At 29.7% G+C, this 14,074-nt stretch overlaps 1 protein-coding gene across 2 annotated transcripts in view; it reads left to right on the top strand.

The window, feature by feature from the left end:
* Nucleotides 1–14,074, top strand: part of LRP1 (LDL receptor protein 1) — a 473,582-nt gene that overhangs the window by 200,322 nt on the left and 259,186 nt on the right. For both annotated transcript variants that reach the window (XM_075382014.1, XM_075382015.1), the window contains 3 exons: nucleotides 5,128–5,397; nucleotides 6,592–6,843; nucleotides 12,052–12,197. In XM_075382014.1, coding sequence (XP_075238129.1) covers nucleotides 5,128–5,397; nucleotides 6,592–6,843; nucleotides 12,052–12,197 — 668 coding nt within the window. The remainder of the gene's footprint in view (nucleotides 1–5,127; nucleotides 5,398–6,591; nucleotides 6,844–12,051; nucleotides 12,198–14,074) is intronic.

The raw sequence follows: 14,074 nt of genomic DNA, 5'->3' as shown, positions 1-14,074 counted from the left end.
TAAGGTGAATTGAAAACAATTTATCACACAACTTTCCGAAAAGTTGATGCTGTACATCTTCAACTATTTCACCAATTTGACGGACAACAGTATCGTTTAATAGATGTATGGACTGCAATTGTTTGGCAAAATTATCTCCAAACATAGTTTCTACAATCTCAATTGCAGCTGGCAAAATAAGCTCTTCACTATTGATGTGAGGCTTTTTACATCTGGCAATTTTATGTGAAACTTTGTAAGAGGCAAGTAAAGCTTTTTCATTCACACAGAGTTTTTTTTTAAATGTTGTTTGCTTTTATATGATTTTAATTTTAATTTGAAGAATTCTTGGGGTTTGTTTCATACTCACTATGAAGCGTTTCCAAATGTCGTTTAAGTTTATTAGATTTCATGCTGTCTGCTGCCAAAGTTTTTGAGCAAATGACAAACAGGAGTTTTTTTCTTCATTTACTTCAGTACTGGTAAACCCAAAATTAAAGTATTCTTGAGAATATTTTCTTGATTTTATTTTTGGAATTACATTCATCTGTACACTTGTTGATGCTTCACTATCGTCTAATGCTCGCTTATGCCCACTTAAAATTTTATCCATGATTCTGTATAAATCTACTGCTATGAATATTTAATACCGTGAATTGTAATTAACATGTAAATTACAACATACACATTCATGATAGGTTTGATAGTGGTAGAAGGATCGATTCAACTGAGACTGGCTGGAATTGAACGAGATGCAGCATTTATACACATTTGTGCAGACATTCCAGATTGTTTGAGACATATCAGAACTTTTCGTGAAGCCATGAGAATGTTTGATATCGAGAACGTAAGACAGAGAGCAATAGAGAGGCATCGATTTTGGTTTTGTTAGTGCAGCAGATTGGTGTTGCCAAATATCAATAAATTTACTTATTCTTGGTAATTTGTAAGGTTTGTAATTAAGGTCATAGTATAGCTTTAGCATCAAAATACTCAAAATACATTATTATTGTATACATTGTTATTGTATTTGAGGTCACAATGAAAATTATGATTGAAAATGGTCGCAAATACTGAAAGGTTGGGAAATGTTGCCATAACTGGTCTTATAATCAGTTATCTGATACACTTGCAAGATGGTATTTGCTTGGTGAAAGTACTGGCTTACTCAAAGCAGTAGCCCAAAGTTCCTTCTTGCTTTAGTTTTAGTATTATCTATGTGCTTATTGAACAGTAATTTGGCATCAAAGATAACTCCCAAGTTACAAATATCATCAACACGTTGTATTACTGTACCATCTGTTTGGTAACCTTATTTAACCATTAATGTTTTCCTGGAATAGGTCAATAAAAAGAATCTGTCTAAGCTGAATTTTTGACATGTTATGCCACTCATGTGATACTTAAAATAAATATAATATTTATATTCATAATACCCATTAATTGACCAGTGATGTATCTTTTCAATTTTCAATCTTTTCTAAAGGATGACAGATTCCATATATGAATTTATTGAACCGTATACTTTCACATCATTTTGAACTCAGATATTCTGGAAAGACATTGGTCTTTTCCGATGTTGTTAATAAATAATTTGAAGAACAGAGGACCCATATTCAAACTGCAGAATGCCTGAAGTTGCTATGTAATTATTAGAAACTTCACCAAAAACCTTAATTTGAAATATACTGTTTGTCATGACCTTATCCATTGCAACATGTCACCTCTAATGCTGTGTCCTTCTAGTTTATATAGTAAAATGTCGATAGGCATAGAATCAAAGGCCTTCCAGAAATTGAAATAGATGGTGTCAACCAGGTATTAGTTTTCAGCCTTCTGTGTAACAAAAAACAAAAACTTACTGAGCTTGGTAGCAGTAGATCTTTTGGCCATGAGACCATATTGCGAATAATCAATAAATCTATATATTGCAGAATACAAATATCGATTGATCACGTTCTCGATTACTTCAGCCACAGTATTAACAACAGAAACAGATCTATCATTTTCAATATCAGACATGTTACCTTTTTAGAAACTGGTGATACCAATGCCCTCTTCCAAAATTCAGGAAATACTCCAGATCTAAAGTTAAAATTAAACATCCAAATAAGGACCTAAGCTATTATATCAGCAATGCCCTTAATCACAAATGGAGGGATCAGGACCAGGCGCAGATCTTACTCATAACATATCAATGCTGTTAAGGACATCCATCACTTCCATAACAGTAGGTATGTCAACAATGTCACATACTTTATCAAAATCAAAACCTTGCATTGTTGCCTATTACAGTTAGCTGGACGATTGATTGAAAATAATCTCCAATCACTTCACACATCAATCTGGCATCTGTCACAACACTCTCATTGATCCTAATTGGGCGCAATCTGTGAGACTGTCATGAAAGATTAAGCATATTTCAATAAATTTTTAGGCTTAGTTCTTAATTAATCTTTGACTTTCATTGCTCTTTTGACAGTATCCTGTTATAGTAGATAATTGACTCTTTTTTTGAGTAAAGCAAGTTCCTCATAGTACTCAGGCAGTCTTTTGCTTTTTACCTTTTGTGTGCAAAATTTTTGATCTTTAGACAAGCTATCTACTCTCTAGAAAATCAAGTAGAAAATTTACTTCACCTGAGACAATCTTTCTAGAAACATTATCTGCAATTTTGGCAGTCAAAATGTTCATAAAATTATAAGCTGCTTTATTAACATACTTCACTCCAATTTGCAATTTTAACTGCTTGATAAAGACCAAGATAGTCGCCTCTCAAATAATCAAACTATACTATAATACAGTAATAATCTGGAATAATATAATTATCTTATATAATAATAATAAAAATATAAATTTTTATTAAAAAATAATTACCTTCCTGAGCTTTCAAACTTAGGGTCTTGCTCTTCTGCTATTTTACTTAAAAGAAGCACCATACTAACCTCCTTACCATAGCTTAAGTATGCTTGATTTTATACCTATTAAAAACTACATAGCCTATAATTAAACCTGAGAAATGTTATATTGCTCATTTATTATTTTTGAGAATGTTGCTGCATAGTCAGCTAAAGAGATATTTTTAGATTGTAATTGTTTAGCTGATTTTGTTTTAAGTTTTCTATATATCTTTCGATGCATTGGTTGGCTCCTTTGGGGTTTAGAATTTGATTTTAGCATCATCCCACATTCTATTGTGCGAATAGTATTAATAAAGATAGAACTACAACTGTACTAAGAAAGAGGAAAAGACAGTGCATGATATGCTGCGCTTCCTGTGATGGCACTGTATTGAAATCAATAGTGATAATGCATTTTAATTTCTTTCTTACTCTTTTGTATCCACCTGTTATGTTTGTTGCACCCTATCTAAGACATTTTTACAATCTAGAATCAATTTTACTTTAATAATTTATAATGTTAGATGCTAAGCCATATTTTTTTATTACCGTTTGCAAAATTGCAAAATCGATATATTGACTGCAGGAAGAACAATTAAAGTGACTTTAAAAATAATTGTGGTTTTGGTAGAGAACATCATCCAGGAAGATTGTAGAATTCTTCTCCTGTTTCCAGGTTATCCAAAACTTCATTAAACATTATGAATTGAAGTTTCATAAAATATTTATGGATTATTATTTTAAAAAGCAATGACCACTTGTCAGAAATTTCCTTGTGAGGCACTGCTATCAACCTTCTACACTGAAAGGTCAATGCTGATTCTATTAAATCAAAGACTTATTCAAATTCCATAATTTATTTTAATCTGTTTTACTTTTTTTATGATTAAATATGGTGGAAATAAACTATTTTCAAGGCGAGTTTATGTAACACAAATCTGGGGAATTTAAAAAAACGTTTTTAAAGAGTATGTTACCTGAAAAAATTGGTTTACAAGCTCATGCTTGCAGTTCTTAGATATTGTTTTGAAATCATATTAGGTAATATATTTAATCTAAATTACTTGTTATTTTGTAAATATTAAAAATAAACTACCTTTGTTATATACTTAATGCTGTATTTAAAATCGTAATATACATTCTAATTATGATAAGCGAATGTAATGCATCTCATTTTAGAGGGAATCTAATCATTTTGAAATAATTGTTAACACATAATATGTTGAAGACATTGTTAACCTTTAGGGTTTAAAATAATCCCTGTGTTCCGTTCCATGTTGAGCTGGTTGGTGCTACACTCTAGCATCTACGACTGCTGGCTGGCGAGTTAATCTAATATGACCATTCTATGTAAGAATCCTGCACAATGCGGTCGTGTTTTCATTTCAGTCTAAGGGGACTCATAGTTTCTTGATAATGTTCAAGTTCAATCATGACTAAAGTGTCACACATTCTTGTTTAATTTAACTATTGTAATTCAATTAAAATGTCAAAGGTGACAACAAATTAAATATAACGATTCAAGAAGAACATAGTGTTGCTTCATTTCATCATCTACCATTTCCTAAAAATAAACAGTCCACACTAGCTCTAAATTCTACCACCCATCAAATAATAACTACTATGTGCTGAACATGATAGTGTTTAGAGTGAAATATTTTCTCTCTAGATAATAGAATTTTTGCTTTTCTTCATGCTTTTCTGTATCTTGTTATACATTTGATGCATTTATTATAAATGAAGGATTAATTAAGATCATTATATTTATGTTTAGGCAAATTTTTTTCGGTTTGAACAAAATTTTAACAAAATCACGTTTTGAGGATCTTTTATCGAGACGATTATTTTCTGCGGTTTGATTATTTCTTTTTAAATGATATTGATTGCCATCATTCCTACAATTGTTTATTGCTATCAATATGATATGAAATTGCACCTCATGTTGTATGTGATTTTATTATATATGTATTGTATGCAGCCAGTTTAATAAAAAAGGCTAGATATTAGCATTTCCTTTCTTCAAATCCTCTAGTTTGCATTATCTTGTTCCCTGAGATGATTCAAGTGACAAAGATTTCAAAAAATATAAAGAATTAGGTTTACACAGGTCCAACTGAGGACTTAAAATTAATTAGAAAAAAATTGTCTGAAATAAATTGTACTTATAGGAATGTTAAACTGATGAAACTTGCAATAGATTTTAAGTTAACTTGTCATTGGTTTTAACTTTTGTAATTTTTTTCTCTAGAATCAACCATTTGTGGCAAGGCTGCTCAATGTACAGAACTATGTCTAGTAACACCAGAAGGAGCTAAATGTGCTTGTCGTGATGGTTGGAGAATGAATTTAAATAATACTTGCTCACCGGATGCAAATTATACAGTTCCTTCTAGATGTCCCAGTACGCATTTCCAATGTTCGAAAACCCTTAAGTGTGTTGACAAATCTTTTCTTTGTGATGGTGATAATGATTGTGGTGATGGAAGTGATGAAAATTCTGAACATGGTGGTATTTGTGGTAAGATTTAAAGCCTAATTTGGTATTATTAGTATTAACAAATTTGTTACATGTAAAATATTTAAAAAATTTGTTTTTCACCCTTATAACACAGGAGCGTTTGATTTCATCAATCTATTTTTTGTGCATTACATCATTATTCAATAGTCAGATATTTCTAATGGGGCCTGTTAGCTAATTACAATTTTTACAGCTGTCAAAAATCTGTAAAGTACAACACTTTTTGAAAGTTGGCATGTAATTTATAAGAATTTAAACATTTTTTTACTTATGTCAATTATTTTCAAGTTGTGCTGCTAACCTATCCAGTCTTGTTATGATGATCTGAACGACCATTTTTCCCCATGACATCTATTTGTGGTAAGAACTATTATTGAAACAGCACCTAGTTAAAAATAAGTACTTATTTATTTTCCTTTTTTCAGTGGAATAATTATTATAATTATAGTGAGATTTGTTTCCTAATAATAGCATTTCTCAAATTATTTTCCCATATTTGGGAAAATGTGAACATGTTTTTTAATCTGTAACAGCTGTACTTCTGCACTCAGAAATACAAGTATGAAATTATTTACTTTCAGGATGTACTGCCATTTTCTAAGATATGTTTGGTAGCCCGTTAATAATGCATTCATGTTCTCAATTTTTAATTTTCTTTGTTATTAAAATTATTAAAACTCTTTATTATTAAAATGTTCAGCATTACCAAAATCAGATTAATTTTATTATTCTTCAATTTCACTGTTTCAGTGACCTTGCCTGCAACATTTTTGGTTAGTTTACTGAAAAACTTAGTAAATGCAATAAATATGTTTTGTAAAATAAATTAATGATACTCCCTAAATTTCTAAAAGCAAAAAATGACATAATATATAAATTGATTTAAAATATACAATATACATTGTTGATAGATGGCAGATTAATCAAATTAAAGTAGTATTTATAAGAACTATGATGAAGCTACTGTGAATATGAATCTGTTTTTAACAATTGTTTGCTAAGAATGTGGTGTCAATTTTACAATAGTATTTAATTCTATTGCTAAAAAACTATCTTCCTTTTTCATAATTTTACTACTTGCTTCAGTTTAAATATTAATTTGTTTTTTATAAATATTTAATTTTAATGCATCATTTTACTTATGTATTTATTTAGTTGTTAACTAAACTAATTTACCTTTTTCATTGTTGGCAGAACATAGGGAATGTAAAAAGAATCAGTTCCGTTGTGATGGAAATCGTTGCGTCAGTTTATATTGGGTGTGTGATGGTGATCGTGATTGTTATGATGGTACCGATGAAGAACTTGTTCATTGTGCTAATCTGACTTGTGCTTCTACACAGTTCACATGTCAAGCATCTCACCGTTGTATTCCATCTTCATGGGTTTGTGATGGTGATCCTGACTGTGGTGATGGCGATAAATCTGATGAACATGAGAACTGCAGTGAGTAAAACTGAGCTGGAAATAAAAATATTAATTTTGTTATCTTTAGTTCAACCGATTTTTGGATATTTTATGGTACTTCTGGAGTAAATTTTTGCTTACTTAGTTCTGTGTTCTTTTAATTAATTTATTAATGTCATCTTATAATAAAAAATAAAAGTGAATGGACCATTTTATGAGATATATTATTTTGTACTTATTAGAAAAGATGTCTTACATTTGAATTTTTCATCATAAACTTAATTACTTTTCACTGGAATTTAAGAAAGGTACTTTTAAAAATTTTTTTTCTACTAATTAAGATAAGTGTTCTTCATTTTTGGATGGTGTTAAAATATTAGATTAACTGGATTTTCTAGTTGCAAGCTGAGATCTACCTCCCACTGTTAATAGCAGATCCAAAAAGTTAACAGGTGGTATCTTCAGAGGTTAACAAAGTCCTAAAAATAAAAACTTATGTTTTTAGTTGTGACTAAAACATCATGAAATCTAAGTGTTGGTTTTGAAGATTAATGAACCTGTAAATTTGATATAAAAACATATTTTTTCCATACTGTTCAAGGATTTTTTAATGCAGAATATGAAAATATATATTGGCACATCTTGAGATTGTTTTGCTCTTTAATGCTTATCTAAAAGCTGTCTCATTCATCTTATCAGATTAACATCATTTCAACTTATATTTCATCTTATTTTTACATTGACAATTTAGAATTTTTAAAAAAAGCAATATATGTATTACAATTTCTTCAAACAATATGTCCTTGGAATTTGATTCTTATAATTACAATAAATATTGTTTATAATTGACCTCCAAGGAACTGATGATTTTAGGTCATTATAACTGGTAGTCACAATTTAGGTAGCTTAGTGGTTCTACTTTAATATGCCATCTACACAGATATTGTAATACAGTAAAATAATAATTAAAAATAATAATTTATTTCTGTAATAAAATAATATAAAAAAACAAAAATATGCAATAATAAATACAAATATGGTAGAGTAAAAGAAGATATAGAAAAATTGTAAAACTTACTTTTTCTACAAAAATTCTGTTATTTTACTTTGTTTTGAACATTTTGAGATGTAATACAGTTTTTAAAAATGCTTTTCTAAATCAATCCAAACATTCTTTATTTTTTCATTAGTAATTTCTGTAAACTGAGTTTTACAGACAAACGATTTTTATTCCCACTAAAACTTCTGGAAGATTTGGAGGGTTGATGTCTTCATCGTTGTTGCTATCTTTACCTTTATTGTCATTACTTACGTCCCTGACTATTTCTGCTAGTACTGAAGCCACTACGTCATCATTTGTTACAGTTTCATGCGTTTCTAAATCTTTGTCAATATCTTGATAATCTTCAAACAATGCATTTGACAATGATTGGGTTTGCAGACTATTGCTTAATTTGCTAAAGATTCTTCTTCAGATGCGACGTCAGTAACTTTACCAGCCTATGGTAAAAATCCTGCATGTTGAAAGCAATTTTTTACAGTCAGCAGAGAAACCTAATTACATGATCTTTCTAACATAATTATAGCATTTTGAATAGTTATTTGTGTTCCCTTTTTTCGGTCTAAATCATGTATCAAATGTAAAGTTAGGTGTTTTTGTAGTGGACTTTTACTGACTTGATCACGCCTTGATCTAAAGGTTGTAAGACTGCTGTTGTTTTTGGTGGTAAGAACAATAACTTTATAGATGAAAGATTTTCAACGTGTGTTTGAGTTGGACAGTTAAGTAAGTCAAATAAGTCAATGAAAAGCAGTATTTTGTTATTTTCAATTTTTAAATCATGGTCCCATTTTCGTAATCAAGACGTAAAGATATCACTTGTTATCCAATCTTTCTTGTTACTTTCGTATATCACAGGAAGTGATTTAAAATTTTTAAACATCAGGGTTTAGCACTTTTCCCTATAACCAGAAGTTTTTTTTGTCAGTTCCAATCATATTTGTAACAATTAGAACAGTTAGTCTTTCTTTTGATAATTTTCCCCTTGAACACATTTCACCTTTAAACCAAAGGGTTCTTTCTGGCATCAGTTTAAAAAAAAGACTGGGTTCATCAGCATTATAGATTTTTTTGTTCGAATACCCCTCTTTTAATCTTGGCCAAATGGTTTCTAGCCCTTTCTCTGACACACCAGTTGAAGCTTCTGCGATCTCACCAGTTTTTCTCCCTGACACAATATCATGACGCTGATGGAACCGATGTATCCAAGCTGAAGTTATTTCATGTGGTTTACTGAATTTTTCAGAAACATTGTTTGCCTTAGTTTGCAATATAGGGCCGCTAATTGGGATATCACTAGCCCTCTGGTATTTAAACAATTTTAATAGCTCTTGTTCTACATTATGTTGACTAGGCCATAATTTTTTTGATTTCATAGAATGTGTTTCAAAATTTTTCTTAATTTTTTCATGGTTCTTCCATATCACCGATACTGACAAATGACCTATGCCTAATTCTTGGGCAATGTCCTTATTAGTTTCACCATTCTCTAACTGCCAGATAATGTGCACCTTTTCCTCTATTGCAAATGTTTTTTACGAAGTCATAATTAAATTATTATTAAATGAATTACACGGGATACATAAAATAAAATACTGTACTCACATGATATGATACGCTCACAGCAAAAGATTAATAACAACTGAATATATCTGCTTCAGTTTACAATAATCTGGTACAGAAAGAAGATAAGAAAAACAAGAACTATAGCACATATGCAGGTAAAAAGGTTGAAGGTCACTCATTTTAAACGTCCAAATATCTCTGTTGTTACAATGTTTATATACTACGTTACTGATGAGTCACTTCTGTCTGTCATTATAAGCCATAAAATGATAAAATGTTGCATTGCAGTAGCAAAAATAAGTCATACTAATTGATATGTCACTAAAACCGATGTAATTAAAAAACAATATACATATTGTATTTATGTATTAACAACATATCAAATCCATGAGGCAAGTTTTTGTGTACTATTTCTGATATGTCATTATATCCGATGTCACTATAAATGATACTTACTGTATATTAAAAATTCAATATAACTTATTGAGAAAACATAAATGTGTTTTGTAAAAGAATATTTGAAATTGGATTGAGCCTAGCGTCTAAAAGATAAAACCAAAGGTAAAAGATAAAACACAGCCTGGTGTGATAAAACATCAAACACAAACAAGTCTATTTCAATTCTTGATTATTCCTTGTGCTAATTCTTTAAAACATGGCACTGGACAAAGGCCAATCTTGTTGTCTTTCTCATCTGTGCAAGTGTCTTGCTAGTAATGCATTGCTTTTCTCTTTTTATGTTTTGTGGCAGTGGTTATAACTTATTTTTTGTTCCCTATTGGAAATCAGTATTTCCATTAGGATGGTAAGTAATTAAGTTTATTATAATGCATAATTAAGTTTATGATGAAACCATGGCCTCATCTGATGACAAATGCTTTTCAAGGTTATAAGATTTAGTAAAATTACCCAACAAATGAATGCTTCAGGACATTATTAACTTTATGTAACTTATCATTTGTAGATTCTGTCTCAGCGTCATCAAAACAAAGACACCTGAGTATTGCCTCAAACCTATTTCTGGGAATGCTTTTTCTGAAAATTGGATGTTCATAAAAATTCAAAATAGACAAACAGTGTTTCAAGCTGGGGAAATGTAAGTTGCCTGTGAGCATCCAAAGGCCTAAGAACTTTTTAACCTAATCTGATGTAACAGGCTTCCTCGATTGCATAATCAAATGTTTGGTACTAGGATTTCATTGGACACTAAGACACAAATATTTATCCAGGTTACAATTTTGTTAAAAAGGGCTTTGTGAAAAATGTTGTAAAAAATTTCTATAGGATTTGTGGATTGAAAATGTATATCTTGTCCAGAAAAGTTGTGGATGAGAGGATTGTCATTTGTATCGTCTATATGGCTTGTTGGTTCTGGTAATTGTCATGGATGTGTTCCGCAACAAACAGAATGTTTGGATTATTAGAATGTTTTTGATATTCACTGCGCCGTTTTGTACTTCAATTTCAAAATTTAAATCATCTGGCACGGGCCATTTGGATTTAAGTCTACATCAAAATCTATATTTATTAGTTCAAAAAGCTTATTCTCGCCTTCATCACTTTCTTTGTCCAATTCTGAATTACTCACTAACACTGTTAGAACTAAATAAGAAACTTTCATCACTGTAGTTACAGTCAAACCAACGATCAATTTCACTCTTCATACATTTTCTTCATTTTTTTCTGTTCAGCTGAGACTGAATCAGATTGTGTAGAATGTAAACAACAAGTCTTTCAACTTTCAGTCTGCAATAAAAAAATTGTCTTGTCGGGTTCTAGCGATAGACCGTCTGGCCTTTGAGAGTTCATTTAATAAAGGAAGATCCCAATCACACATGTGTGACAGGCTGTGAGTCACTATCCTAGCATTACATATGCATGACGCTGGTCTTCGGGTAAAAAGAGTGCGTCAAATTACATGATGTCAGTCTATTTTGAATGTCTGTTTTTACGAACTTGTAGTGAACATGTTAAAAGAAGAATTTTGAAAGTGTTAAAAAGAGTTAATATAAAATGAAGTAAATGCCATTAAAGAATTAAAAATATTAATATTGTAATTTATACAAAGTAATGGAGTGAATCCTAATTGCTGATGTTTTTTGAAACATATCTTCAAAATGGATTGTTAAACAAGCTTTTACTTGTAGATTAGTGAAATGTCTTTAGGATTTGCCTCACATTTGATGGAGAGCGATTTCTGGAATTAACAAAATGGTATTATAGCCTGTAAATGTTAGAATCAAACATGTAATGGTAAAATAATGTGAAAATAATTAGTAAATACAGATTTGTCTATGTTTTCATTAAAACATACATGTATAAAATTTAAATATTAACAAAATATAGAGGGGAACTTAGCTTTTGTATAAACTCTCAACATATACAAACATAAATACCCACAGCAATAATTGGGTCAAGCAGTTATTTTTGCACTTCATGTAAAATCTAGGTGTTGCAGTGAATGTTGATAGCAGAAATTTTTATTAATTATTGGCGTATACATTTATTTTGTTAAATAAAATTAAAATAATTTATATATAAATTTATAAAAGGTAATTGAATAATAAAAGTTCATGATTTTATCCTTAAGGAACAGTAAAAATTAGAAATAATTTTTTCAGAATATGGAGCTGCAGAATGTACATCACTGGAATTCATTTGTACAAATAAACACTGTATTGCTTTAGAGTATGTTTGTGATGGAGATGATGACTGTGAAGATAACTCTGATGAAGTGAATTGTAAAGATATTTGCACAAAATCGCAGGTAATTTATTTGTTTTTAGGGCAGTTTTGAATGTGTATTAAAAATGTGTTAATATTTTTTATGGTTTTTCTATGTATTTTATTGTAAAATGCTTGTACTTACATTTTCAACTCAGCCTCTTCTACTTTACTGTTGTCTGTTTTGAAGGGCTGCTTGAAGGATCAAACAGGGCCAGAGGTTCCAAAGTCAGTATGTTTGTGATTGGTTCATTAACTTTTCAAATCACAAAATGGTCGTTAGTGATGTTTTGTTTCAAAATCTATAAAAAACAGAATTCAAACAGAATTTTTCTGCCCTAATAACTTAAAAACTACTTAACCAATTTCACTGAAAATTTCACAATTATTATTTGTCGTGGGAGCATTTACATGTTATTACTTCCATAATATAATGATTTAATTAATAACATATTATTTAATCACATGATAACTGTCTGAGGAAGTAAATACTGACATAGACAAAGATCGATATAGACAATGACAATCAGGGTAGACGATATCTCTCGATATATACAACATTAGATTTAGTAAAAAAGGTTTTAGGTTATTTATTTATACATTTTTTTAAATGATTTGTATAAACTGGTGAGGTTTAATTGTTGTAAACATTCTGGCAATAGTGAAGCATTGCCGGGTTCACTAGTAATGGGTATAAAAGTACAGAGTTTGTGATGCGTTAAATAGAGTTTGTAGAACATTGAAAGAATCATTGCCAGAATTGAATTTTGTTATTTATCTCTTTATTTTTTATTGGTATTTTCTTTTTTTCAAATCCTTATACTGAAAATAAATTTTATTTTCAGTATAATGATAATTAATGGCTATGTCAATCTGCTAGTCAGTTTTCAGGTCTCGTCATGAATGTTTAATTATATAATAATAAAGTTTCCACTTATCAACAATTGTGAATATTTTCTATTCAAGCGCTTTTGGATTATTCCTCCATCATCAGGAATTACAGATTAATTATGAATTTTATAGTTGTGCATGAATTTCTTATAAATGGGAATTAAAATGACATTATTTTAGATAACAGTTGTAAACATCTTACTGACAAGACGTTTTTCTTTTAACTGTTGAAATTCAACTGTTATGAGCATAATAATTTTTATTTTTATTTTCATTTTAATTTGCATTTATAAAAATTTATTTGCACAACTATAAAATTCATAATTAATCAGTTGATGATGGAGGAATAATCCAAAAGCACTTGGATAGTCAATATTCACAATTGTTGGTAAGTGGATACCTTATTTTTATATAAATTGTATAATACCAACGGTGCCAGATGTTAAGAAAATGTTAATTAATTTTGTATTGCATTTTGTATATACTTGATGTCAATGAAGTGAACCTGATTATTATATGATTACATTAAGGACTTAAAGCTTAAATAATGTTGAATGATAATAATCAGTTTGGACTAAATGTTTCTTTTTTTGCACAAAAAAATATTTACACCCATAAAAAGAAAAATATTGATTGTCACCAAAACTCAGTAGATATGATCAATGGAAATTTTTATAGATCCTATCAAATCATGTTTGAGTATTCAGCCTTAAACTCATATTTAGAAACTTACATTGACATTAATGTCAGTCATTTTTGTTAGCATACTGGAACTATATGTCATTACAGCAGAAATAAAGACAAAATGAAGTGGATTACGACTAATTCTTATTAAACAAGGATTAGAACAAAATCCATGAAACATCTAAGAATTCAGAACATAGATAAAACATTTATTTAAAAGACTAACAGAAAAAGAAATTGAAAAAAAAACAAAAATATAAGAAGTCAAGCCATCAGATTGTTTTTAATTACAGTAACTGATAGTACTCAGATGATTGAGCTTATTCCATTATAATTTGGATTGAG

This window comes from Lycorma delicatula, chromosome 1 (assembly GCF_047948215.1).
Source record: "Lycorma delicatula isolate Av1 chromosome 1, ASM4794821v1, whole genome shotgun sequence".
Lineage (NCBI taxonomy): Eukaryota > Metazoa > Arthropoda > Insecta > Hemiptera > Fulgoridae > Lycorma > Lycorma delicatula.
This window is presented reverse-complemented; position numbering and strand designations above follow the sequence as displayed.